General features: G+C 33.3%; 4 protein-coding genes across 4 annotated transcripts; 3 read left to right on the forward strand and 1 right to left on the reverse strand.

The window, feature by feature from the left end:
* The first annotated feature begins 264 nt into the window (after positions 1-264).
* Positions 265-6,134, forward strand: LOC140958985 (probable boron transporter 2). Its single transcript, XM_073416648.1, has 12 exons — positions 265-1,633; positions 2,058-2,140; positions 2,229-2,421; positions 2,492-2,630; positions 3,218-3,383; positions 3,558-3,724; positions 3,824-3,997; positions 4,110-4,205; positions 4,478-4,615; positions 4,719-5,038; positions 5,140-5,410; positions 5,649-6,134. The coding sequence occupies exons 1-12, from the start codon at positions 1,530-1,532 to the stop codon at positions 5,961-5,963; spliced, it is 2,166 nt and encodes a 721-aa protein (XP_073272749.1). The 5' UTR covers positions 265-1,529; the 3' UTR covers positions 5,964-6,134.
* Positions 6,135-15,593: 9,459 nt separating this feature from the next.
* Positions 15,594-19,751, forward strand: LOC140960302 (GDSL esterase/lipase At5g62930). Its single transcript, XM_073418525.1, has 6 exons — positions 15,594-15,858; positions 15,951-16,028; positions 17,515-17,655; positions 18,224-18,300; positions 18,814-18,978; positions 19,434-19,751. Exons 1-6 carry the CDS (start codon positions 15,760-15,762, stop codon positions 19,606-19,608), a joined length of 735 nt encoding a protein of 244 aa, XP_073274626.1. The 5' UTR covers positions 15,594-15,759; the 3' UTR covers positions 19,609-19,751.
* A 1,304-nt stretch (positions 19,752-21,055) lies between these two features.
* Positions 21,056-23,573, forward strand: LOC140959390 (transcription factor MYB98-like). The gene is given in 5 exon segments (XM_073417238.1): positions 21,056-21,339; positions 21,422-21,685; positions 21,799-21,925; positions 22,486-22,566; positions 22,568-23,573. Coding segments are annotated over 5 exon segments (1,248 nt in total). The 3' UTR covers positions 23,060-23,573.
* Positions 23,470-27,760, reverse strand: LOC140959822 (triose phosphate/phosphate translocator, non-green plastid, chloroplastic-like). Its single transcript, XM_073417842.1, has 9 exons — positions 27,238-27,760; positions 26,231-26,353; positions 25,975-26,127; positions 25,466-25,551; positions 25,272-25,356; positions 25,029-25,148; positions 24,806-24,874; positions 23,907-24,036; positions 23,470-23,818 (listed from the first exon to the last, which is right to left on the reverse strand). Exons 1-9 carry the CDS (start codon positions 27,595-27,597, stop codon positions 23,742-23,744), a joined length of 1,203 nt encoding a protein of 400 aa, XP_073273943.1. The 5' UTR covers positions 27,598-27,760; the 3' UTR covers positions 23,470-23,741.
* Positions 27,761-27,989: the final 229 nt, after the last annotated feature.

Below are 27,989 nucleotides of genomic sequence, written 5' to 3' on the forward strand. Positions count from 1 at the left end.
TATATTAGTACAAGAACAAAATGACTACTAGTTATGTAAACACTAGACTATATTATTATTTTATTATTGGGACCCAGAAAAATGAAATGAGAAGGAACAAATTAAATATTATTTATTATAAATAAAAAATATATAATATTTGGGTTCCCCTTCCTGTCCGCTGCAGCTCTCTTCTGCTGCACCCTGCATGTATATTCTCTCGCTTTAGACCATGAAATACAGCTAGAACAAAGTAGCGTATTAATACACTCACACGCCATTTTCCCTTATAAAATACTACTTTTTCCATCTTCAATTATTTTCTGTTTGTTTGCTTGCTTTGGGCATCACAAAGAGTTATTTATTCCTACTCACCGCTCCACTACCTTTGCTCACTCACACCAATTATCCCTCCTCTCTCGCGGAGTTGTTTCTCTCGAAATTTTTAATAATATTTATATAAAAACAGAAGGAAAATTTATAATAATACCTGCTGCATTTCTCTCTCTTTGCCTTGATTTGCTCATTCCTAGCTTCGTTTATTCGTGTGGGTACATTGTGCGACTTTCGCTTCCTCGAAACCTCTCAAATCCCATTAAATTTAAGGTGTTCACAGCTGTGTTGTTTGATCTGTCAGTTTTATAAAAAGGGTTTTTGTTTCTGAGTAATGTAATTCTGAGGAGATACCATTTTTCAGATCTTACTCCCTCTGTTAATGCCCATTTGCTCAAAACTGGTTTAAAGAGTTTGATTCCTCTTTATGAATGATGGGCTCTCGCTAATTTTTCGGGTTTTTCTTGTTGTGCCGTTCTTCTTGGACTTGTGCTCAAGTGTTGATTCAGTCTTTTAGTAAATGGGGTCTCGCTAATTATTCCCGGAGTTCACTTTTGTCCCTTTTCAGTTTGCATAATTTGAGACTTTTGCTGTAAGAATTTGGAGGTTAGGTATAATTGTTTCTACCATGTAACTGATCTTTAAGTATTCAATATTCCCTTTTTTCATCTCATTCTGTGAGAACTTGGCAGAGAGTATTAGATGAGTAGAAAGCCGCTCCTTTAATGTAAAAAAAAAAGGTGCTGAATCCATGGATCTGAGCTTTTCCGAAGTCAACCGTTAGTTTAAGTTTCTAAAATAATGCAAGGAATCTGTTCATTTCGTTAATCTGAATTTTTGATCAGCTTTTAGTTCTTTCCTTTAGTAATGTAATTAGGCCAATATCCTTTCTCCGAAGGTTAATTCATCGCTAACCCAATTCTTTTGTTCTTTCTAGTTTCCATATAGATAAAAAAAATGTAAAGTTTCTGATTTTTACATACAGTTATGAATTTGGACCTCTTGAAAGGTCCAAAGCATCCATAGTTACTTTATAGTCATTTTTTTGAATGATCAAATAGGTATTGTATTTATACCAACACATCTTTGTATTCTTGGATGATATTGACCTCTCGAGTCCCTTCAAATTTGTGTTTTAACGTCACTTTTAAATACTCCTTTTTGTCATATAAAAAAGAGAAAAGAATTGCTCTTGTAAGAGTAAATTTGGAATCATCATGGAGGAAACGTTTGTTCCATTACGAGGAATAAAAAATGATCTTAAAGGAAGGCTTCTCTGCTATAAACAAGATTGGATTGGTGGATTGCGTGCCGGGATCAGGTACCTGTAATTAACTATAGCTCAAATATAAATCCATTTTAATGACGCTAGTTATTATCTTTAGAGATGTATAAGTAGTTCATTATATGCACTGTACTTTTTCTTGGAGTACTGATTCTTGAAGGTTTTCCGATTTGAATATTCTTTTATTCTTGCTATCAATTTGGCGGTAATATATTGCTGTGGTTAATTTAAGTATTATCTACTGAAGTGAAGGATGAAGCCGGTTGTTATCCTTTTAAGTGAAAATTATGAAATTATATAAGTAGTTTTTCTAAAAATTCAAGTTTGGACCCGTGGAGATCGGACCTTTTCTCGTCTAGGCTTGCTCTATGGAATTCCTATGTCCATCCGTGACTGAATTCTTCTTTATACAACTTGAATGTGGGTGCATGTAAGTTACTAACATATTATGGTTTTGAAGGATTTTGGCGCCAACAACATATATATTCTTTGCATCAGCAATTCCAGTTATATCTTTTGGGGAGCAACTAGAAAGAAACACCGGTAGGCTTGATTTTCGCTTCATATCATTGCTTTGCCATTCTGTAGTATAAGGTTGTTGTGATCCTTGACAACACCCCGACTTCTGCAGATGGAACCTTGACTGCAGTGCAAACACTTGCATCAACATCACTTTGTGGTGTGATTCACTCAATTTTTGGAGGACAACCACTGCTTATACTGGGCGTAGCTGAGCCAACAGTTTTGATGTACACTTTCATGTTCAATTTCGCCAAAGATCGCAAAGATTTGGGGCAGAAGCTTTTTTTAGCTTGGACGGGATGGTATTAAGTTTAAACTCTTGAATCTCAAGTATTTGTCTTTGGCTATGAAGCTAAACCTTCTCGTGTTTAGGGTCTGCGTGTGGACAGCACTTTTGCTTTTCTTGCTGGCCATCTTGGGGGCATGCTCACTGATCAATCGATTTACTCGAGTGGCTGGTGAATTATTTGGCCTTTTAATTGCAATGCTTTTCATGCAGCAGGCGATTCGTGTGAGTATTAGTGAAAGTTTCTCATCTTCCTTTTTTTGTTTACATTTTGTTTTTGAAGCGAAGCCTATTACAAATGAATATTTATTTGGTTGAACATATTCACGTTGTTCTGCAAATAAACTAATAGTTACGTTGCAACAGGTATTCTACAAGAAAGTTTCTAAATTATTAACTTCCTCAAAGGATGTTAAAATCAGAATCCCATTTTAAGTCAACCTAATGATCTGAACAATGTAGTTTACCTTTGATTTGACCAAATAGATCAGAAAATAATAATTGATGATCAATTCATTTAAAAATATTGGTCTTTTTGTGACAATTTGCTGATTTTCTCTTTTAGGCTGACTTTTGATTTATGGATTTCAGATATACATATTTAAAATCTGGCATCATTAAGTTGTGAGCTTTAGATGGTCTTTCCAACACATTTGTAGGCCCCATATCAGAGTATTCATAATTTCTCTAAAAAATAATCATTCTAAATCAATTCACTGAAAATCACTTATCAAAACCAAATCCAATGATCCTAGCTGTAGATGTCTTAACTTTTGGAAAGTTCTTAGCAGCCTTCTCGAATTCTCTTTTAGGGAGCCGTGGAAGAATTTGGAATTCCTCAAAGAGAAAATGCAAACGAAACTGCACTGTCACAATCCTGGCGCTTCGGAAATGGAATGTTTGCACTGGTACTGTCATTTGGCCTTCTTCTTACTGCGCTGAGGAGCCGTAAAGCTAGGTCCTGGCGGTATGGAGCAGGTTTGTTTAGACACTATAAATGAAATTACGAAAGAAAAAATCATTATTTTCGTTAAAAATTATTCAAGTTTTTGGTTGTGTCTTTTTTTGTGCCCATATCATAGGTAAGCACGCTATTTAGTTATTTGTTTTTCATATATTCCTAGTTTGCTAACTAGTTCAAATATTATGAAGGATGGCTGCGAGGATTTATTGCAGACTATGGTGTCCCGCTGATGGTGCTTGTGTGGACTGGTGTATCATATATACCAGTTAATGATGTTCCAAGAGGAATACCACGTCGACTTGTTAGCCCAAATCCATGGTCTGCAGGTGCCTACTCAAATTGGACAGTCATAAAGGTGCTTCAAATTAGATTTCCCATATTTTGAAAGATGAGTTTTTACACTTTGTGTGGTTTTTAATTTGAAGCATTAAAAATATTTTTGGATTGTTGACAGGATATGATGAATGTTCCTATACTTTATATTATTGGAGCATTTATTCCAGCCACAATGATCGCTGTACTTTACTACTTCGATCATAGTGTTGCATCTCAGCTTTCCCAACAAAAAGAGTTCAATCTAAAGAAGCCTTCCTCTTATCACTATGATCTTCTTCTTTTGGGTTTTTTGGTGAGTAATTTTTTCGTCCTTAACGAGTTAACACAGCTTTAATAGCAACTTCACATACTGGACTTGAGTGTACTTCATAGTACAGCCTTTTATTCTCAACGTTCTTGGTCAGGTCATATTGTGTGGTCTTATTGGCATTCCTCCCTCCAATGGCGTTATTCCACAATCCCCAATGCATACCAAAAGTTTGGCCACTCTGAAGCATCAGGTAATATATTTAACAATCGCTTTAGCGGGAGCTGCTGTCAGTATATATTTAGTACAATATGGAAGGGAAAAATGAAAAAACTTGATCTGGGGTGCAAGTGAAATTTTTAGATTTCCTACAACTGATATAGGATTCTTTGTGATATTTACAAAATATTGGTTGATTGAACAGCTTTATTATCATTTTTCTTGCCATAAAAGTTGTGGTGCTAGTAGACTTGATATCCTTAAATGTCGAATAATCGAACTTGTCTCAATTTCTTACTGAACCAGCTTTTGCGGAACAAGCTGTCTTCAACAGCTAAAGAAAGCATTAAAAAAAATGCAAATTTGTCTCAGCTGTATCAGAGCATGAAAGAAGCTTACAATGAAATGCAAACACCTCTTGTTTTTCAAACTCCACCTGCTCTGGTATGTTTTGAATAAATACTTATATCATACGTCTTTTGAGTGGCTAAAACCATCTACATATATGTAAACTTAGCACGTGTCTCTAATTCAACTCTTAAAGCAGGGACTGAGAGAGTTGAAAGATTCAACAATCCAACAAGCTTCTACAAGTGGTTACATGGATGCCCCTGTAGATGAGTCGGTTTTCGACGTGGATAAGGATATTGATGATCTTTTACCCATGGAAGTTAAAGAACAACGCCTAAGCAATCTACTTCAATCATTGTTATCTGGAGCATGTGTTGCTGCCATGCCCCTTTTAAAAAAGATTCCAACTTCAGTCCTTTGGGGTTACTTCGCCTTCATGGCTATCGAAAGTTTGCCTGGAAATCAATTTTGGGAGAGAATATTACTGCTCTTTACTGCTCCTAGTCGACGATACAAGTATAGTTTTCCTCTATAATTATTTTGTATTGTTTATTTGTATGTACCTTTCCATTCCCAGAGTAACTGAGCATTTTCTGCATATTTTTTCAACATGGCAGAGTTTTGGAAGAGTATCATGCAACCTTCGTGGAGACAGTACCATTTAAAACAATAGCCATTTTCACCTTGTTTCAGACGGTGTACTTGCTTCTTTGCTTTGGATTAACTTGGATCCCAATTGCTGGTGTCCTTTTCCCCCTGTTGATTATGCTTCTTGTCCCCGTACGACAGTATGCACTTCCCAAGTTTTTCAAAGGAGCTCATTTAACGGATTTAGATGCTGCAGAGTATGAAGAAGCCCCTGCCATAACTTATAATTTATCCTTTGAAGTAAGTTTCTATGCATATTTCTCTACACATATGTACTAAATATCCTGGGGCGGATCCAAGATTTATAGGAGAGAGTAAATTGGCAGCTTGGTGGGAGATATTTAAATTTTTTAAGAAATTACACACAAAGTTTGAGTCACAATCCCTTCCCGTCATCTTACTTTCCTTCTGGATATGCCCTTGTATATATTGATGGATTGTATGTTTGTGTTTTTAACGTTACGATGCGAATGTACAGGATCAAGGCACACATGGACGATCCCCAAATATTGATAGTGCTGAGGTATTAGATGAAATTATCACAAGAAGTCGTGGTGAGATACGGCATGCTCATAGCCCGAAAATAACGAGTTCCACTCTATCACCCCATGAGGAGATGAGATCCGTTTACAGCCCACGTTTATCTCAGATGGCTTCGCCTCGGCTGACTGAAGTAAGAACCGAAAGAAGTACAAGATCAAGTGGAAAAGGATTCGAAATAAAGCAGACTCCAAGTCCACGTCCATCCCCACTCGGTAAAAGCAGTCACAGTTCATCTTCGTCTACGACCTGAAAAAAATTCTCTTGATAGATCCATCATTATAATCCCAGAATGGTTCTCGAGAGGTCTTGTGTAGAGTACTATGTTTTTAAGGTATTTTATTGGGTCTAACTTTTCAGAACTGTTTATTTTTTATATTTCAGTGTCACTACTCTATTGAAACTTTTGATCTTTATATGCTTATTGAAAGTGTTTATTAAACCACATCATTCTGTCTGCAGCTCTCTCTTTTTTTTTCAATAAAAAAAAACCATATTTATATTAGCAGTTGATCATGTCTGAAGATACAAAAGAACACAGAAATAAAGGGAAACACAATCACTATATACAAAATCATGTCTCCGTGAAAAGGCCCTCGAAGCAACAGCGGCCGATCGCAAGCAATGCTGAATAGATAAACCATGTCATTCTTCAGTTCTTGTAATTGCACAATGGCGGACCTTTTCTATAGAGAAGAGTGAACTCTTGCCTAGCAAAGTTTTATGCCAAGAAATTTTTAAATATATTGGTAAATCTTCACTTTAAAATATTTTTTATTCCGAAATTTGTTCGTTTTTATTATCTAAAAGCAAAGTTACAAAACTACTAGCGACAGTTTTATGTTTCGAAGTTAATTTCTTTACAAAAAGCAGTTTGGAAAATAAGATTTAAATATTATAAACGTGAATCTTACATGCACACACAATTTTATATTTCATCCACACTGTATTATTTAATTTGTTTCAACTTTAATATTTATTACCTAAATCCCAATAGTTTCTTTTGAGCTCGCTCACAGAAAAATTTTAAGAAGATACGGGGGGTCGACAACCTTTTTTCTACTACGTACACCTTGTTCCATCACTGTCCATCTGATCACCCCATGCATATATTCGGGGTAGATGTCTGTAAGCCAATTGTTGGTTCAGAAATTTATTGACTCAATTGTAATAAACAATCTTTATATTAATATAATTTATAGTTTAGTGTTTCTTTTTATTTTATATACTCATACAATCAACATAGATAAAGACTTTGATCATACTTTAATACAAATGAATCGTATTTCGATCTTGATACTTATTTGCAAATAATGTTTATTCTAAATTCGTTTCTATTCTATTCAACCATCTAAAAACAAGGATAAACGCGAATTGAGCTTGAGACTAGCATCTGTGATGTTGTGTACCACGTTTTTTGGTAAGAGCATAAAGATGTCCAATCATACAAATGGGTAATCATATGATGATTATACCGAACAACACTTCCTCGAACTTTCCAAGTGGTTATCCTTCATCGAGAGAAAAAGTCCATGGTTATGATTGTATATCATTAGTCCTTACAATCTGTGACAACACTGAGGCTTTACATAATAGGATTGTGCTTTGACTCGTTTACCGACTCCACGAAGATTACGAGGTGGTGAGGTTGGGTGCAACTGCGACATGTGTAGGAGCCAGTGCATTGCAGTCGGGAATTCACCGCTCACCTATGAGTGTGGATATCCTATGTGATCTAACGAAATAATAATGCATGAAATCTCTGGCCAGAGTGTAAGATGTACATTAGGGACAAGAGTTCTCCAATCGTGCATGCAATGACACTATGTATATTTGAATAATAGGTCACATAGCTATCGAATCTAATATGCAATCCTCGATGAACTAATGGTTAGATTCAATCAAGATATATGAGATGAAGGGACCGTATTGTACGTTAATAATAATCGATTGGTTCTTGCAAGCACTATCAGTAATACAAAGGGAATCATGAGGCGATGTTACTAGACGCTCTTACTATGATTTCATATGTTTAATCAAAAAAAGGATTTCTGACATTCTCATGATTAAATTTTGATACATAAAATAGGGCAAATTAGGATAAGCTCGAATAAAGGACAATGTCATGAATCACAAAGAGTTGTGAACTCACGACTAGCTGCATCCCTGAAACATTGAGGGTCACACAAGTATTGGATCTTTTGTTCCTGTTGAGACGTAAATTCAAAGAGTCGAATTTATATAATATGATATAGTAAATTCAATGAGTTGAATTTATGATAATTAAAATTTGGAGACAATAAATTCAAGAAGGTGAATTTATGGAAAATTGAAAGTTCAAAATATTAAACTCAAAGATTGAATTTATAAAAGAATAAATTAAATATAATAGGAGTATGTATAATAGGCTTTTCGGAGTACAAGTCCAACATGCTAATTAATTAAGTTCTTAATTGACTTTGAAATATTAATTAATTATACTAGTTGGACTAGTCAAATTAATTAATTAAGCTTATTAGTGTTTTATTTAACCAAAGAGCATTAAACCTATAAATAAGGTAACTAGGTTAAGGACTCATGCTTTTAAGCCACAATTTTCAAAAACCCTAGCCTCAAGACTAGCATGGACTTTATTTAAGATTGAAGAAAGAAGTTTTCAAGAAGATTTTTAGTAGGAAATACTATAAGAGCTATCTCCGCTAATCTCAGAATAGTTGATGTCAAGTGATTTATTTACTCAACTTATATTCATAAATGTCCTATGAATGATTATTATTGTTCAAGCCATACGAGTGTCCAAAAACGTTATTTAAATGTAAATTGAAATTTTAAAACTTCTGTTGAGCTTTAGACACGAAAAAAAACCGGTTTGAGATATACATACATATATTTATATACATATATTGTTATTACATTTTCCTAGCCATTGATGTGGAGATAAATTGCATTTGAAGTTGATGTGAGCGTCCGTTTCAGCTAGACGAAACAAAGAGAAAGTCAGTACTACCTTTTCCTTTCACCGAGAGAATCTTATCTTATATGTTCTCATGCACTTTTGCTTTGCTTTGCTTTGCTTTGGTTACTATAATATACTTGCTCCCCCGTCACTTCAGGAGCGTGAAGTCGTTGATTTTGATGGATTTAGCAAACCAAGATAAAAGATTAAAATCTCATTTTTTTCGAAAATTATATATCTAAGTTGTGCTTGGATCGATAAATTTGAGATAATAAACTTCAAATTACTTGACTTAATCGGACGAACAAAATTAAAGTAACAATTCACTTATCGTGTCACCGTTTATCTTAAATTCTAAACTAAACCATCTATATACCTATTATTCGGTCCAACTATTTTCTTTTTAAAGTATTAATAGAGAGCACACATTCCTGGTCTCTCTATATGAATCTGAAACATATTTTTAATGAAGTTTTTAATATTTTTCAGAAAAAAAAACAAAAAAAGTTGTGTAATTTATAATTTCATGACTTCAATCAAAAATATATTAAATATAACTAATTGAATTTAAATTTTAATTCTTAAAAAATATAATATAAACTGTGTAGAGTGAATTAGTCAAGCCAAGATAGATTGGGGATGCAGATATTATAGGGCATAGTTTGATATATATGATAGGATAAACATGTTATATATAATATAAGGATAAATTAAAGATAAATAAGATGTATTATATTATATTTAATGTTTGGTATGATTTTAATAAGAGTGATTAAATTTATATATTAGATTGTAATGACAAAATTAACCTTATCATAATAAATTTTATAATTTCAAAGTTGTTGGTTGAGTTCATATTTCTTATCTGTTCATGCGCGGCAGTACTTGCATGATTTATTTATTTTTACCTAATTTTATATATTATATAATATGATAATTGAGCCCTTGATTTTGTGAGTCAAATCAAATATCAATTTTTAAGGTTAATCGAGTTATACTAATAATTTTATTGAGATTAATAAAAATCATTTATATAATTATATCGAGTTCATTTATATAATTATCATATTATATAATATATAAAAATAAATAAAAATATTTATTTGATGGGGCGGTGAAATGAGATAATGATACGGTTTATGATTTTTATATATTGAGGGCAATTAAGTCATTTGTAGTGTTTTTTATCATTAAATTAAAATATCATATCTCATAAAAGGGATATTTTATCGTTGTATAAAATTATTTATCACGTGCCCATGATATTATCATGAGCTTTCTAAAAAGGTACCAAACATGAGACAATGAGGATAATTTATCAATCCATCTCTCATCCAATGTACCAAATTATACCTAGATATATTGAGTGTCATATTGTTAGGTTTAAATGTGCTTTGGTTGAGAGATTTTGTGATAATTAAGCAGCCTTAAGAGAAGCTCTTGTGATATGTTGTTTCAAGATGTTGATGTTGTTTTATGATCTAATTGGTTGTGTAAATGGTAAAAAGACGACAAATCTTAATTGGTGAAACTAATATTTGGTTATTGCAACCAGAAAATATATAAGAGTAATATATGTAAGATGATTTTAGACAACATCAACAATAAGACACGTCATTTTTCGAACTCATAATGGTTGATATATGTTCTGTTGGTGTACTATTTTCTCGTACTCAAAGCGCAACGAAAGTTTTAAATTTTTTTTTACGTTCAAAATGTTTTTGGATATTGTATTGTTTTAAAACCTTTCATAGGCGTTTAGATTTGATTTATACTTGCGTATTCAAGGCATGCTCCAACTATTCTGGTATTTAGGCAGTAATAGCTCTTTTTGTAAATCTCTACGAACTTTCTTCAATCTTCTAATCAAGTTCACGATCAGAAACTTTGGCGTGTGTATTCAATCTTGTAAATTTAATTATTTTTATTGACTTTTGTAGAGTTTAAAGGTCTAGAGGTATTGAACATTGACTTTTATAAACTCTATAAAAGTTTAGATGTATTCAAATTAGATTTTTCTAGAGTCTTAAAAAGTCTAGTGGTATTCAAACTTGACTTTTTAAAAATCTATAGATATCCAATATTTCCATAGATTTACAATTATTCTAATATAATTCTTTATGTACAAACCTTAAAACTCTAGGTACAACTATAGAAACTCAAAAATTGTCTTCTACTCACTCTATAGAGATTTTTGGTAGACTTTTAATCGAATAAAATATCTTTCTTACCATATATCTCTCTTTCTTATTCAAAGACGATGCTTTTCTCCTCTCTAAAGACAAGACGAGGATTTCTCGAATTTCAGAGGTATGATTCCTTTCTTGAATCATTATTGATTTGATAAAAAAATACATACATACATAAATCTTTATCTATGCATATATATATTTATTTATATATCCATACACACACACATAGACATATATAAAATTAAATAATCATTATTTAATTATTTAATTACCTATTAATCAATTAATTCAAAACTTCTTTAGAATATTTAATGAGAATATTGTATATAGTAATCACTACTACTAATTTATTATTTAGATAATATATTCTAAATTTATTAAATAAATAATTATAAACTCATTATAACTCTGATCGAATATCAGACAATGTCGATGTGTCGATGATACAATTTTTGTTCATATAATGAAAAATGAAAATTTCGAAGGCCGAAATATTTCACTGAACCCTTTCACTATTCAATAAAACAGACAGTTCCACTCTCATCAATTAATTAACAGTTACGTTAAATTCCACGATTTTCAATAGATGAATCCACTTATAAACTCTTTGAATTCGACTTTCTCAACGAGAATACAAAATTCAATACTTGTGTTGTGTGACCTCAATGATTCAAATATACAACTAGCTTTGGATTCACAACTTCATGTGATTCATAACAACATTTGTTCTTATTTAGACTAACCCTAAATAGCTTCATTCTTTTCATCAATTTTTTGATCAAGAACGTTAGAACTCAAGTTTGATTGAACCCATCGAATCGTGGTAATAACGTCTAGTAGCATCTCCTCATGATCTCATTGGTATCACTGATAATGCCCGTCTAGTAGCATCTCCTCATGATCTCATTGGTATCACTGATAATGCCCGTCTAGTAGCATCTCCTCATGATCTCATTGGTATCACTGATAATGCCTGCCAGAGCATTAAGTAATTATTAGCATACAGTACGATCTTTTCAACTCATATATCTCGTTCGAATTTGCAACAATTGATATATCAAGAGTTGCAAATGAATTCGATAACGTTGTTACATATTTTTTTTGTAAAAATACTGACATCGTATAAGTAACTAAGGAAAGATTTTTTCTTAAAGCCCATGTTTTTCTCTGACCAGAGACTTCTTACACTCTTAATACATCTAATCATATTAGATATCTTCACCCATAAGCGAGCGATGAGTCCCCGACTACAATGCATTGACTCCTACATATTTTGAAACTACACCCAACCTCGCCACCTCATGACTCTCAATGGAGTCGATAAACAGATCAAAATGCATGCTAGCACGCAGAACCTCCACGTTGTACTGGGTCAAAATACTATTGGTGAACAATCATAACCGCAGACAATTTCGCTCGATAAGTGATAACTACTAAAAAGTCCGATGGAGGGTTGTTCAGTGCATCATCAAATGATCACTGATCTGTATGAATAAAAATCTCCATCCTCTTACAATGAAACATGACGTTTACATCACAAATACTAGTCTCAAGCTCGAATTACTTTTATCCTAATTTTAGATGGCTGAATCGGCTATGAACCAGTTTAGAATATACAATACGCTTCCTAATGAGTTTTATGATCTTATGTTGAGACACAAATATCATGATATCTATTATATATTCAAGACATTTATCTATACAGCTTGCATGAATATACAGATAATAAAAGTCATAATTCGATAAAATCATAAAATATTATTAAAAAAAATATTTTACATAAAATTTAATAAAACAATAAGTTTATTGATTCGTTTTGACACTTCATCTAAAATTTTCCGATACTACTGGCTTTAGTGCCTTTACGTATGAATGAGGTCTGAGACATTGAAAGGATGGGCGACAAGGGCAGGCATCAAATCAAATTTTAGGACACAAATTGGTGGATTCCATACACGAACACCATTGTTGTCTCTTAAAATATAAGGACCTCTGACCTAACATCTATTATTGCAAGTCCGATCCTTCGTACAAGTGTTCCCAACGTTATCTTCTCCTTTTTCTTTAATCATACCTTTTATCTTCGCATCTCTTTACAAACAAAATTTTATTACCACCTTTCATGCACTTGGTTTTCCAAAAAGTACTGGTAAAAAAATTTAGGGACAAAAATTTCGAATGGTCGACCTAAGAATTTCGATTTGAAAAAGTGAAAATTTAATATGGAGAAAATTTTAAATGATTATGAATATATATATATATATAACACTATAATTTTAAATAATTCTATAACAAGTGGCTATAATTTCTTTCTTTTTATTTACAAATGGGAGAAGGCTCGAACGTGAGCCGGTATAAGACAAGTTGCTTTTGTTTTTTTTTTTTTTTGGACAGTAGTGGCTAATTTCGATACATGCAAAACTGTCCAAAAGCTAGAATCCTAACGAGTTTTGTTTTATTAATTAAATGGTGATATACTCGAGTACATATTACATTGTAGGAAAGGCGTTTTCTTCACGTCACATTTCTACTATATAATCTAATTAATAATGGTGTTTCCATGTTTCACCTTTAAAGTTTAAAAGAAAATCTGTTTTTTACTTATATAAACCCTAATAAATAATATCTAGGTACTTGAAGTTAAAGTGTCGGTGTCATCATTTTCAGTGTCAATGCCAGCACTTGATGAAAAGAACTGAAAATGGATTTTTTTTTACAAGTTAACAGATTAAGACCGTGAATTGGTCGTAACTTGATAAAAAATAAACGAAAATAGCAGTATGTGTATCCTAACTTTAGAATCCTATAAATAGTAATTGAGCAACTAATACATGAACTTCTTTTTAGATTTTCTTAGGTTGCCTTGTAAAAATAGTAAAAGTTAATCTAGTTAATTTTAAATTTGAATCTCTTCCAATAAAAGATATGTTAGATGAGCTAAGCGATGGTGAATCACGTGTGATCCATCCTTTCAAACTTATAATATGAATCATTAATTAGTTGGTGGAGATGTGCATGTTTACCAGAATCATGAAATAACCCAAATATTATTTGAGCAAAACAATAATATAAAAAAGGGGTGTTGTATTGTAGGGATTAATTTAATCAAATGTCACATGGCACACATGTACTCGAACTAAGATATATTTCAATATTAGGGTTGGTTTACTCAACGACAAAAACTTGTGTGAGACGATCTCACGGGTCGTATTTTGTGAGACAGATCTCTTATTTGGGTCATTCATGAAAAAATATTATTTTTTATGTTAAGGGTATTATTTTTTATTGTAAATATCGGTAGGATTGACCCGTCTCACAGANCTCAACATGAGTTGTTAAAAGATTATCTGTCATTACAGTTTTGACTTAGTAGCTTTAGATCATAGTATTTGGTTCGTGAGATAAGATAACAGATAATCTATAATAAGGAGATCAAAGATCTCACATACACGCATTGTGTATGTAACGTAATAAATGAACGATATATGTTGTTTCTGATATTTATAAAATTTTAAGGCATAAAAACCAAATCAAGTCAATTCGATTTTCAGACTACACCACTGTCAAAAAATTTTCCCATGTGTCTGGATTAGAAAATTTGTATGTAACATGAATTAAAAAATAAATTTGAGTACGAAATCTTGTTTGTAAAATGAGAAATTGGGCAACATTCAAAAAGAAAAAAGAAAGAAGAAAATTTGAGAAATGGGCATATTGGAGAAGAATAGATAGAGATTTTGATGGTGCAATTTGAAAAAGTGGAAAGATAATTTTTTTTAAAAAAAGAAAAACCATTAATTTTTTAAAAAGATCTTACAATTTTATATTGGGCTTACATTTTGACAGAATCTTTTTTTCCTCGTTTAAGTCCTAAATTGGCAATCGGCCCATAGTATTGCATTGTAAATGGGCTAAATGAAGATTGAAAGTCCCATGTAACACACTTATATTCATAGATCTCACGGATTTTGTTTTGTGTGACAAATATTTTTACATGATAATTAATAAAAATATTAATAATATAACAGTACTGCTCTTAATATAGAGTATATAAAATCTAATATGTGTAATTAGTTATTGTATCGTACGAGGCAAATCTCGTCTCAATCTCAGTTTGACCGAGTTCGTTTCAGTCGAGTTTGAGTTGTTCGAGTAATTTTTTGACGAGTTCAAGCTTTGACGATTCAGACTAAGTACAAATTTAAACAGAATTTTCTTAAATATATATACACACACTATTTTTTTTAATTTAAAGTATTTTTTGATAAATAATACTAAGTTCGAATAAAGCTCGAGCTAAAAAAAAATCTTAAAAAAAAAAAACTCATTGTTGTATATTATAAGTCATCAACTATTTGCAATAACATGTTAAAGAAAGATTCGATATTAATGTTTTACATTTATTTTCTTGATAAATTTTGGATTAATTTAAATATTCCACAATGTAGTTTTTTCGGTTGTTCTAACAATCTAGTTAATCAGCTACGCAAATTATTCTTATGAAATATAAAATTTAAAAGGTTTTTCTAACATCCAATCATTTGCTACAACATGAAGTACTAAATATTGTTTTTTTTTTATATATATAAAAAGCAGAACCAAATGACCAAAAGAATCAATAAATGTATGTAACTATGAGTAAGGATCAAAACGGGTTAGTAAAATGAGTGAGTTCGTTTTTTGGTGTGTTCGAAATAAATCATAGGACGGACCAACACGACAAGATTAACCAATTTTATATGTAAATTGATGGTTTGAAACAGATTATCAGCTCACAAATCCACCGTTAGTTTATATGCTGAGGAGCGAGTCTCGGCCCAATTTGACGTGAGTGCAAAATAAGATTTTTATGTTGTTAGCAACTGAAGAGAGGGCACTGACTATTGGCGGAGACAAACAGAATGAGGCCACAGGTAGTGTTGTTTGGAGACTCGCTGACACAGCGATCTTTTGAATCAGGGGGTTGGGGTGCAGCTCTTGCTAACATTTATTCAAGAAAGGTGATTTCTTTCTCTGAATCTTCAATGATTTTCATTTGGGCGATCTATTTGTGTATATTTTTATTTGGGTATGCAAATAAATCTATTTGCAGGTTGATGTAGTTCTTCGTGGGTATGGTGGATATAACACTAGGTGGGCTCTGTTCTTGTTGCATCACCTTTTCCCTTTGGTAATCGACATTCTTGACGTTTAACTAATGTTCATCTCGTGTTTGTTTTTCTTGCTTGTGTTGATGCCGGTTCTTGTTTGAATGAGTGTTCTTTGCTGGCATTTGTTTCTTACCGTTGTTTATATTGTGATTTGTTCCGTTCGAAGGAATTTGGTTCAAGTGTTCTTCTCCAATAAAGTTTGATTGTACCTTTTCTTTTAGTACTATTTGCGGGATCCTATAAGTAATAAGTTGATGTGGATTGATTGCACTTTCTCTTTGCCCCATAATATAATGCATTGGAATGTGCAAAGATTAAGATGACTCTCGAACAAGAAATTATCTTATTTAATCTCACACCGATTTCATGATCAGCTGCGCACTTGTAAATTTGAGCGTTCCCATCCTGACGAACTATCCTTTTGATTTCTACTTTCCTCTTGAACTTCTATCCTGATCTTCTCGATTTTGTTGATTTCGATATAGCAAAACTATTGAGACATTGTCAACAATACACTGAATTCTGATAGGTGAATTGAAGCCATCCAAACTAGGCCCATTTGCTGAACTAATTTTTGTGTTTTGAATTCGTTTTTAGTACTTATAAGTTATATCCGGACATTCAAAATCATTAGGACGTCATCGTCCAAGGTAAGATTTCCTTCTATGAGGAGTTCCATTTGCGACGACATGATAAAGGGAATACTTAAATTATGGTCAAATTAGGTTATCAGTCACTGGCTTTCTTATTATGTTAGGCTATACATTCAAGATGTGTTCCATACCTTTTAGTATTAAGTGCATGTAACATGCACTTTAATCCAGCTTCTCAAAGGTGATTGAATGCAGTCTAGAATGAGCGCCGCGGATGTTGGCTTCTCAAGAGGTCGGAAACATTACAAATGTCTCACATCGAATATGAAAACTAATAAAGAGTAGCTTATAAACTCATAAGATAATACCACCCATCAGGCAAGCCTTTTGGGATGGTACGCTTCTTGAGTTTATAAACTAACATATTATTTAATTTCTACTGATTAGAAGAAAACTGTTTTGATGATTAGTAGTTAACTAATTTTATACTTTTGCTTAAGTAGGCCTTCCATTATGATATTATTTTCATATCACACTCTGTTAACGCTACCATAAATAAGCAAAATGCAATAACAAACTATTAACTTATCTCAACTGTCTTCAACCGATTCATCTGGGAAACAAGAAGTGTGATCTTGTGCTCTTTAGTTTTTGAGAGTTTTCATTGAGAACCTTGCCTGTGGGCTGTGGCTATATCTGCAAGTGGTGCTGGCCCATTGAATTGGATTTTTTCATTTTTGTTTGCTCAGATTAGATTATGAGACACCCCAGAGGAAATAAGTAACTTCGTCGGTTCCCTCATGATCATGTCAAATGTGTGATGCTGTTGATATGCTAAAACTCAGTTGGGGGCCCATTTTTTTTATCTTCTAATTTTTAATGAATTTTTCTGATGCTTTAACATCTTATGCAGGGATCTGCAACACCTCCTATGGCTGTTACCATATTTTTCGGGGCTAATGATGCTGCCCTATTAGAAGGCACTGGTGAAAAGCAGCATGTGCCCATGGAAGAGTACAAGGAAAATCTTAGAAAAATGGTTCAACACATTAAGGTTTTATTCTCAACTTTCATCTGTGCTCAATATTCTTTACTTATGCAGAGAGAACATCCTAATTGGAACCTTTGCAGGTGATTGCGAGCAAAATAATACCATAGATGTCCTATTATTCATCCAAAGGGAGCACAAGTTTCTCCAAATATTTTTTAAGATAATTATCATTGTTGAGAAATATCTTTGAATAAGTTTTATTCAATTGAAAGGACTTGTCTTGTATAACTTTTCCCTTGCTTAATTAGCAAAGTAAAATTTTTTTGACACTTCACATTTCTTTCATCATTTTTTTCAATAATTTTCTTGAAACTGATTAATATTTTACTCTGTAAAATATGTTGTCTATTCTGGTAATTCAGAGAAAAGCTAAATCCTTGGTGATCTTTAATTTGTATAGTAAACTGTTTACAGGGATAACTGATCATGTAGAAATTCACATTATATGCTTTTAACCTGGTGTACATAATTAAAGATTGATGATAAAAGAATTCAAGCTATAAGTTTTAGTTGTCCAAACACATACTATATCAGCCCTACCATCACGATTCGGTTTTAATGATAACTGCAGATTTGGTCTCCCAGGACACTTGTTGTGCTCGTATCTCCACCTCCCATTTATTTAGAAGGGCGTAGAGAGTTTGCAAGGTATCAAATATTTTTATTTAGCATCTTCCCACAGTCCTTTTCAGCTGCGTGAAAATTGTGAATGGTAAGATTTGCAGGTATCCCTTGAGCGGATTATTTTTCTTGATGTTTGTTACAGAGGCTAGAAAGTGGAATCTATGAATTATGGTACTTATAACGCAACATTCACTGTTTATTAATCCAACCTCATAAATTCAAATTTCCAAGAACGAGTTTTAACTTCTCACTGGCTTGGGCCCAGCGGTCCAGGATGGATCACTTCGTTTTTGTTGAAGTAGTCTGATTTTACTTTGCCTTTAAGTTTTGTTTCATGAAATTGTGTAAATAGAATCTCGAGGCATGATTTGGACCTTAAACTTCCTCTTTATCATAAGAGCTATAGTCCTTGCATTGTGTTTCTTCTGTTATTTACTACATTAGCCACGTGCTTGGAACACCTCAAATTCAGATGACTTGCTCGGGCTTTTAGGGGGAAATGGCCATTTTCTTTATTATGTTCTATAACTTGAGCAGGTCTCTGTACGGTGACAAGGCATCAAACATGCCTGATAGGACGAATGAAGTGACAGGAGCATATGCTGAACAATGTGTTGGTTTAGCCGAAGAACTTGGTATCCCTTCGATTAATTTATGGTCCAAGATGCAGGAAACCGAGGGTTGGCAGAAAAAATTCTTAAGGTTTGTTCATCTAAGTCCTGTATAACATGAGTTTGATACTAGGACACATACTAGTAAAATCGAGCCCAAACGTTACTCGCTTAAATTGAGCTCTTGTAGTGCTGGATTCCTGCGCGACTACCTGTCTAATTACTTGAGGACTTGAATTTGTTATATTCGAACTCCAGTCCCGGGAATATTTGGGTGATTGATCTCAAAAGGCTTGAAACTTTTTGAATAGCTTGAATTGGCTCAACTGTTACTTGATGCTTCTTGAATCTTTTCTGAATTAATCAATGTGTTAAATAATTTATAACGTAATATAATCATGTACCATTTGAGCATCTCGGCGATCACTTGATTTTTAATTACATGTGCTCGATTTGGACCAAGATGCTCATGTCTTGGCTTGGTGCACTTACAATGATGATCTCAGATCAAAACATTGTGGAAGTAACACCCCTGTTTTTTTACAGTGACGGCTTACACCTTACGCCTGAAGGAAACACTATTGTTTTCCAGGAAGTTAATAAAGTTTTCGACGAGGCTGGATTCTCGGCCCTGTCGTATGATTTCCCCCCTCATGCAGAGATTGACGGAGAGAATCCTGAAAAAACTTTCCTGACCAACGCTATGGGGTGCAATATGTAGTTCATTTGTTAAAGCCTTAAAGCCAACTTCTTTTCAGCAAATGCCTTGGATTTGTCTTGTCCTGTGATTTATTCATGCTGAGATTATACATTTGGTATATAATTAACTTTTTTTTTATTTTTGATTTATAATTTTCTTTGTTATTATTGTTTTTTTTTCTTCCAAATTTACTTTCAGATAGAGTTTGGATATGGATATTGTAGCTTGAAAAACACTAAATAAGTCTAGTTTTTTTTAAAAACATTTTTATTAAAAAAAACAGTAATGGTTTTAACATTTGTATAAATATTGGAAATTGTTTTTTGTTTTTATTTTAAATAGAAGTAAAAGCAAAAATCCAAAAAAAAAATAAAATTCTAGCTTTTATAAAAATGCATTTAGTCTATTGACTTATCTGATCAAACTGACTCCACAAATATACAACATAGATGATCTAAAGTTAAAAAAACTGAAATATCATATAGAAATTTCCTGATTAAAGGGGCTAGATTTTAAATTTATTTTGAAATTTTAAAATTCTATAATTTCCAACTTTTTTTGGGTCGGTCTCCATGACAATTATTTGTGTAAAAAAATGTTATTTTATAAGTGTTTTTTCTCTTATTCCAATATAATCAGATCATGATAGTTTTTATATATATATATATATTTTTATGTAATTTGACATACATATTTATAATCAAATAGCTAACATTTGACCATATAATATAGAGATAAATATTTCAATTATAGCATATAACACTCTTGCAAAAATTATGGTAATATGACAAAATTAATAAATCTTAAACCAATTTCGGAATTAATACAATTTGAATATCAATTAAGAAATTCTGAATTTAATGTCATTAGCAAGCAAAGATAATTTCTACGGTTACCACCTTTAATTCGTCAGCATTTCTTTGCTTCTAATTAATGTTCGGGGGAATCACTAATCACCACATTCAAAATTCAACAATTTTTAGTATCTAATTTTTAACATGTATTTACATGTTTCAAGAATATTGTCCAATCATACATTTGGGCGATGTTCCCCTTCGAATATAATTTTTTTTTATTGAAAAAGAATTATACGTATAAGAGAAGTTAAATAATAAAGTTATTAGGTACACAAAAACTAGAAAGACCTTGTATTTATACCACTAATTAATTGATTTAATTATAAGTTTTAAAGAACATTTTCTTAATGAACAATTTCCTTACAAATTATATTGATTNTTTTGTGTTCATATGTCGGTTAAAATTAGGTGAGCAATATGTTGAAATAAATCAAAATATATAAATTTATTTGACTAAAGTCAACCCCAACCGTAAGATCAACCAACAAATCAATGGTCAAGATGAATTTATGACAACATTAAATGCCACTTTATTCCTAAATAAATACATAAATTCGATGGAATTCCGACAAAGATTTGGCATTCTTCTTCATCCCTTCAAGTGCTCGTCAATGGAGTCCGTATCAACGTTTGGAAATGACCATGATGCCCCTTTACCAATTTGTTCATCGAACAATATTATTGACTTGAAACTTGAAATGTCAGGCCAAGATTTTTGCATGGAGAATTTCCCGTCCTCAGCATCAAAGAGTTACCTCCAAGATTTCAACCATCTCGATCATTTTTCTGTGAATTTGTCGCCGTTTGAACCAGATATTGGGATCCGCATGGATGATGGTTGCAATAATTTTGATCCCTTTGATCCCTTTTTCCACGATTCTTCTTCTGATTTCGAGTTATACAAGAATGATCACGAAAACTGTAGAACTAGTACCGTTGCAGCGACCGGATTGTTCCTGAATTTTTTGAATAAGAAGTTATACACCAACGGAGGTCGAAACATCCATAATCTGTCAAGATCATAAGCCATTGTCCTTTGTTTTTCATGATGATCAGAATTCACGTATTTCAGCTGGCAATGCAACTGTAAGTGACAAAAAACATGCTATTAAAAGAAGCAAAAAAGTGCAAACTCGGGATAGTGACATCAATGAGAGTGAACCAGCATCGGCTAAAAACTCGGGTAGAGGCCGGAAGAAGGCCAAATCAGCCAAGGGGCAATGGACCATTGAAGAAGACGTGTAAGAAATGAAGAAACGAATAAGCAAAATCGATCCCAGAAACTTACAGAAACATGATATATACTATATAATTCTTTTGTAAGGTCTGACTTTTTTGTTACGTGATTGTGCAGAATTTTGATACAATTGGTGGAGAAATATGGAGTTAGGAAATGGTCACAAATAGCGCAAATGCTGAAGGGGAGAATAGGGAAGCAATGCAGAGAGAGGTGGCATAACCACTTGAGGCCTGATATCAAAGTTGGATTCAATTATTCCTCATTCTTTTAAATTTACTTTTTTTTAAAAAAAAAAAAGAATTCTATATATATTAATCAGGCTATGATATATAATCTAAAATTCAAAAAATTCAATTCTACATTCCAGAGTTTACATCATCATATCATTTGAAACGAAAGAAAGATCTATTATATCATCAATGTATAAATTAAAACAGTCGTTTCTCTTTTAATGAAAAATAAGAATAATATTTATGTTGTTACACTTTTTCTTTTTTATGTATTTTAGAGAATCAAAATTGGCTCCCCAATTTCTTAATAAGTGATAAGAATTCATGAATATTGAGATTCATCTATATGCTTTTTGCGCTTGTTTTCTCGTAAATTTTGCTCTTGTAGTCTTTAGGCAAAGGTATGCATGCAGTCTCTATGTATATGTGGTGTACAAAGCTTTTTTTTTTTAATTTTATTTTAAGATTTTACGCAAATAAATGGATTTGTATTATCGCTTTACTCTAAATATAAAATCAAATTATACATTAATAGAATAATTAATATATTTTTGCGATTGCTTACATCCAGAAGGACATATGGACAGAGGAGGAAGACAGAATTTTAATTGAGGCCCATGCAGATATAGGTAATAAATGGGCAGAAATCACCAAAAAAACTACCCGGGAGGACTGAGAATTCGATCAAGAATCATTGGAATGCAACTAAAAGAAGACAGTTTTCGAGACGAAAATGCAGAACAAAACGGCCAAATCCAAGTTCCCTCCTCCAAAACTATATCAAAAGCCTTAATTTCGTGAAAGGGAGTAGTAGCAGATCAAGAAACACTGCACAAACTGATCATAAGGAAGGCCTGAATGTTTCTTCATCACGGAAGTTGGAAACAGAGTTATGCCCAGTTGATCAGATGGTGCGCGGATATGATTTTGACGAGATCCCAGAGTTCAGTTTTGATGATGATCATGACTTAATTGATGACAGAGGTATAGAATCGTTCATCGGTGATATAACGAGCGGTCATCTCTCAGAAATTGATGATGATCTGTGTTTTGAGGTGGAGTTGCTATTTGATCTGCACAGTGGAGTGGAGGAGGAGGTTGGTTTTTTTGACAAGGATGTAGAGTTGATGGATTTTATCTCTTGAAAGCCAAAATTTCCTAGGAAAAACAATCTTGCGAGAATCCACAATAATTCAGCGTATAGCATTTGAGAACCTGAAATTGAATTGACCAAGTTAGATTATAGAACTTGGTTTTAATGGGACTACGTTCGTTTTTCCTATTTCCAAAATTTGAATTAGCGAATCCTTTGGCGTACCTCGGTTTTTGCACGTATTTATATGGGTTTTATTTCCTTATGTATATAAAATCGCATGGGAGTTGAAGACAGACTCAAACCAGGTTAGAAAAAGTACATTATAGAAGGGAGTTGAGCCCGACCTTCATATCAAACAGTTCAGATTGTCACCGAATCTTATTACCGTCAACTTACGAAACTCACCTGGAATCTGAAGAAAAAATCATGCAGGATTCAACAGTATCAATAATCTGAAAATCATTTGTATGCAAATATATTTTCGGATGTGGGTAAGAAGTAGCGAACTTTTTCGACCATTATTGTCTAGTAATTTAAGTTATATCAACAATCACAACTATCATCATGGATTTCCAGTAAAGAATCAAGTCAGACACATAAATGGGGAAAAAACATAAACCGAATAGAGGAAAATGCAATGTACTAACACACGAGTAAGAGATCACACTAATTGCATCTAAATCTAAACCCCCAACATTACCAGGACATCAAAATTTGGTAACATGAGGCCTTCAGGCAGTTTTTGCCTTTGGCTTAATTCCCTTCACTCTCGAGTATAGGAACACTCCAGCAAGTGCTATTCCGGTACCTGCACCCAAAAAATATGAAGGGTTGAGATTTATTTTGGATTCATCATCTTCTAGGATTACAAAGAATTATGAAAAATCAAGCTGTACCAATGGAATTAAGAGGTGAAACAGCTGTGTGGAAGAAGAGAACAGAGCTCACAATCACCACCACACGCTTGACACAGTTCCCCACAGAGTGGGTTACTGGAGATACACGTTGCAATATCATGTAAGAAACCTGCACAACCAAATCTTATCAGCATTTTCCTCTTATCAACCAATCATTTATCTTTAAATTTAGTATAATGACATCATAAATTAGGAGTAAAGGAGATCTTAAGCTCTAGAAATGAAAAACATGCAGAATTATGACATCTTTTCGAGATAACGTATTTATCCACCATGTGAATTTTGAAAATATTACTTTGACTGTTAACAAAAGATGGTAACTCGCCCCATATTCTCATATTCTAGTATGCAAATCAATCCATTCAAACTAATCCGCATACTTTATTCTATTACTTTCAGCTCATAAAAAAACAGAATGATCCATGCACGCAATCGTAATTGTGATGAAAAAAATATTGTATGGGCCATAACCAAGAAGAAAAAAAATCACTGGACAAGCAAAGAATTTAACTGCACGTTTAGTTTGTGTTCCATATGTTCAGTAGAAATATTTTTTGATGTCGCAACTCTCAGGCTGAACTTGTTAACACTTTGAACTATGGCTATAATTTCTTAATTAAATACTGAGCAGATTTGTTCGCAATATCCGTACCAAAATTTTTATGGTTCCTTCAATTCAAAGTTGCAATTTTTTATGTGAAGCGAGTTTATTAAAGAAACTAAATGCTGGCTTGAAGGTTACTAGAATGCAACTCTGCACGCACGTGCCTGAAAATTTTATTGAGTGTTTAATTTGCAAGGGTACCCTGCTAAGCAAATTGTCCACATGTAACTAAGCAATGGGTTTACACAATGAAAGAAAACTCTCCAGTGCTAACCTGCTGATATGCATGGAAGCACAGAGCTGCCAGAATCGACCTAATGCATATTTCTCTGACATCCAACCCCTGTTGACAAACAAAATAAGTAAAAAAGAAATCTCCAATAGAAACTATTCAAGCCATACAAAGCTATAAACCAAAAGAAGGAAGATGCTCTTTTAGAAAAAGAGGCAGAATGAAATATGTTAAAAAGCTTCTACTTCTTACTAAATTCACTTACAGCTGCCTGAATGTAAGAAGGCGTAAACTTGATTCCTTCCATGAAGATAGTAGGAAGCACCATCAAAAAGAATGACATAATAGTAATGACTGAAAAAAGAGAAATGTTGTCCAAGGATTCCTGCATCAAGACAAATTGAAGCTAAAGCACCATTTCACAAAATTTATAAGTAGAATAAGCTAATTATTTCTTCTACTGTCTAACTATCATGTAGACAAAGTAGTATTTGATTTCCAAATATACCTCTTTCTTAACCATAAACTTTTTGCTAAGAACATTGCGAGACTGGTTTGTCAAGTTTGAGGCCATTGCACTCCAAAAGCCAGCCCTTCAAAGCAAACATGGCAAAAACTCCATAAGATGATCCTGATAAAATTTTGATACCGAAGTGATTCATGAAAGCAATTGATCGACGGCATTGAATCATGGTTCTTTACCAGTTAAAAGACACCTCAGTCATTGATGCCAAACCAACTCCACCAACAACTGGTATAAGTGAGAAAATTACCCATACAGTAGGAATCTGTAAAAAGAGGTGCCAATTAAGGAAACATTCAGTTAAACTGTAATCATTCTTACATTCGAAAAGATATGAGTTTTCAGTCAATGGATTAACATGTATACTTAGCAAGTACAAGACAGGTTACGAGGAGAAAAGTTTGGAAAAAAGATATTTTTCTCTTCTGCCAGGTTACCAAGCTATTTAATGAATCACAAAAATTGTGCTGCAAGTGACCAAAAAATGTCTTCTTCACAATGCAATATTAAGTATCAAGTGTAAAGTACAGATTTCTTTTAAGACATGTAGAAGCTGGGTGATTGATGCTTGCTTAAACAGACAACCGCTTTACATGTCATAAAGTTGCAAATTTTTGAATCACCATACAAAAAGCTTGTAACCACCAAAATAAATAAATAAAAATTAAACAATAACTGAATCTTGCACCTCCCCCAGAAACATTGCAGAGAGAATAACTGAGAAGAATGGCTCCATAGCTTTAATTGTGTGAGTGAATGAGACAGCTACTTTTCCTAGACTCATGTTAGTGAAGACATTTCCCAGTGTATGTGCCACTGCGAGAGGAAGAATGGCAGCAAGCTGCAATTGATTGGTAGATACAATATTATAATCCATCTCTGCTATCACTGTACTTAATGAGGAAAACGCAGAACATGTATTCTTGAACGGTTCATTTAAGTACCTGAGCACCACTGATTTTAGGGCGCTTGTAAATATTCAAGGTCCACATCAAAATGACAATTACAGTCCCAACAGCAAATTGAAATAGAGAAACCGTCACTGGGTAAGGATAAACTTTGAGAACCTGATATAAACAAGCTTCATCATAATATATATCAATGCTTAATGATTATCACGTATTGCACGGTGGATAAGGTAAAACTGGCAATTTAAACATGCAATTATTAAAAAAACAATGATGATTCCGCACAAATTCCACGCCACAAGATAATCTGATGATAGCTTTTTCCAATTTCGCTTTCATCTGTGTATCTTCTCATGAGTGGCACATCAAAATTTGAAACAATAAGAACCTCAGTCCCAAGTAAAGCAGCTGATATATAACAATGCAACGGGAAAACAGCAACAAGAACTTCAATTTCAAAAAGAGCAGCTGATATTTAATATGCAAGGGAAAAGAAGCGAGTTAGTTATTTTGTCTCCTACGTTTTCAATCCAGCGAGAAGATGAAACGGAATTTCATGTTCTAGTGCCTTTTCTTTCATTTGATAGGATTCGGCACTCTCAAACTCTACTTTAGAAAACTTTAAGCATGATTATTCAAGAAAGAATAGACATGAATAAAATGTTTGCAGAACACATTTTACAGAAAATATTCGGTAGCAATATTCCCTTTTTCATCAGATATTCAGCTAATAGTTTCAAAAGTGCTATTGACATGCTTCCGATACTTCAACAACATCATGGATCCAAACAGCGAGTGGATATACGATGAGAACATAAAGTTATTAACTAAAATCGTGCAACTTTTTCAACACAAACAGAAATTTTATGCATACAACCACTAAATCAGAATTTCAATAACTAAATCCCTCCGCATATTAGAAAAAGGCATCCCACAAAGCAAATTCCAAAAATATATCGCAGACAGTTATCACGGCGACCTACAAATTGCATAACGCCACCCGATCTAAAGAAACTGAAAAGAAGATGGAAACAACTAACTACCTGCTTGTTGTAGATATTGAAGTAGATGTTAAACAAGTACCAAAATCCGAACAAAATCCCGAGAACCAAAATATCCTCGCTCTTTGATTTCGTTCTTTCAGCTGCTTCCCCACTTTCCGCAGTAGCCCGAACCGGAACAACATCTGATCGAGTCACTAGATTCTGACTGGAAACCCACCCACTTCGACTCAGAGAGCAGGAGATATGCGCTGAAGGACCAGACGAAAACAGAGATGCGGATAAGCTCCTGAGACGGCGGCGTTCAGAGTGCAGAGCGAGATGCATGGGATTAAATCCATTGTGGCGGGAATCGTTGGAGAGAGAAATGGCGGGGGAAAAGGAAATCGCGGCGCTTTGCATGTTCCCGGATCAAGTCAGGATTTGGTGGAGGAAGGAGTTAATGTGCATACGGCGGGGGCTGGGTGGGTAGGTGGTGGTGGCTACGCCGGAAGCTCCGTCGATCGAAGAGGCTAGCGAGGTGTGCAGACCAGAGTATTCAACTTTTTTCACACCAGTATATTCTATTCTGATTTCAGGGGGGGTTTTGAGATTCTTTTTATTCGTGACCTGTAACGACATGAATTTGTCCTAATAAATCGACTACATTCGTCGTCGTTTTCAATTAATTGATTGGACTTAATTACTTTTTTTATTACATTCGAAATTTGATACAAACCCAAATTTGTTTAGACAAACGAGTCGGTATTGTTTTTGTCTTAAAAAAATAATATTAGAATTACAATATTACTTCT

This window comes from Primulina huaijiensis, chromosome 15 (assembly GCF_012295235.1).
Source record: "Primulina huaijiensis isolate GDHJ02 chromosome 15, ASM1229523v2, whole genome shotgun sequence".
Taxonomy (NCBI): Eukaryota; Viridiplantae; Streptophyta; class Magnoliopsida; order Lamiales; family Gesneriaceae; genus Primulina; species Primulina huaijiensis.

What these genes read in the sequence shown, in the direction of transcription:
- LOC140958985 (XM_073416648.1), top strand. Translation starts at nt 1,530, where the DNA reads ATGGAGGAAACGTTTGTTCCATTACGAGGAATAAAAAATGATCTTAAA. An exon ending in TCATGCAGCAGGCGATTCGT is followed by an intron (nt 2,631 to 3,217) that starts GTGAGTATTAGT and finishes ATTCTCTTTTAG; the next exon opens with GGAGCCGTGGAAGAATTTGG. An exon ending in GTCCTGGCGGTATGGAGCAG is followed by an intron (nt 3,384 to 3,557) that starts GTTTGTTTAGAC and finishes AATATTATGAAG; the next exon opens with GATGGCTGCGAGGATTTATT.
- LOC140960302 (XM_073418525.1), top strand. Translation starts at nt 15,760, where the DNA reads ATGAGGCCACAGGTAGTGTTGTTTGGAGACTCGCTGACACAGCGATCT. An exon ending in TGCATCACCTTTTCCCTTTG is followed by an intron (nt 16,029 to 17,514) that starts GTAATCGACATT and finishes CATCTTATGCAG; the next exon opens with GGATCTGCAACACCTCCTAT. An exon ending in GGGCGTAGAGAGTTTGCAAG is followed by an intron (nt 18,301 to 18,813) that starts GTATCAAATATT and finishes TAACTTGAGCAG; the next exon opens with GTCTCTGTACGGTGACAAGG.
- LOC140959822 (XM_073417842.1), bottom strand. Translation starts at nt 27,597, where the DNA reads ATGCAAAGCGCCGCGATTTCCTTTTCCCCCGCCATTTCTCTCTCCAAC. An exon ending in ACTGAGGTGTCTTTTAACTG is followed by an intron (nt 25,357 to 25,465) that starts GTAAAGAACCAT and finishes TTTGCTTTGAAG; the next exon opens with GGCTGGCTTTTGGAGTGCAA. An exon ending in TTCACCTCTTAATTCCATTG is followed by an intron (nt 23,819 to 23,906) that starts GTACAGCTTGAT and finishes TTTTGGGTGCAG; the next exon opens with GTACCGGAATAGCACTTGCT.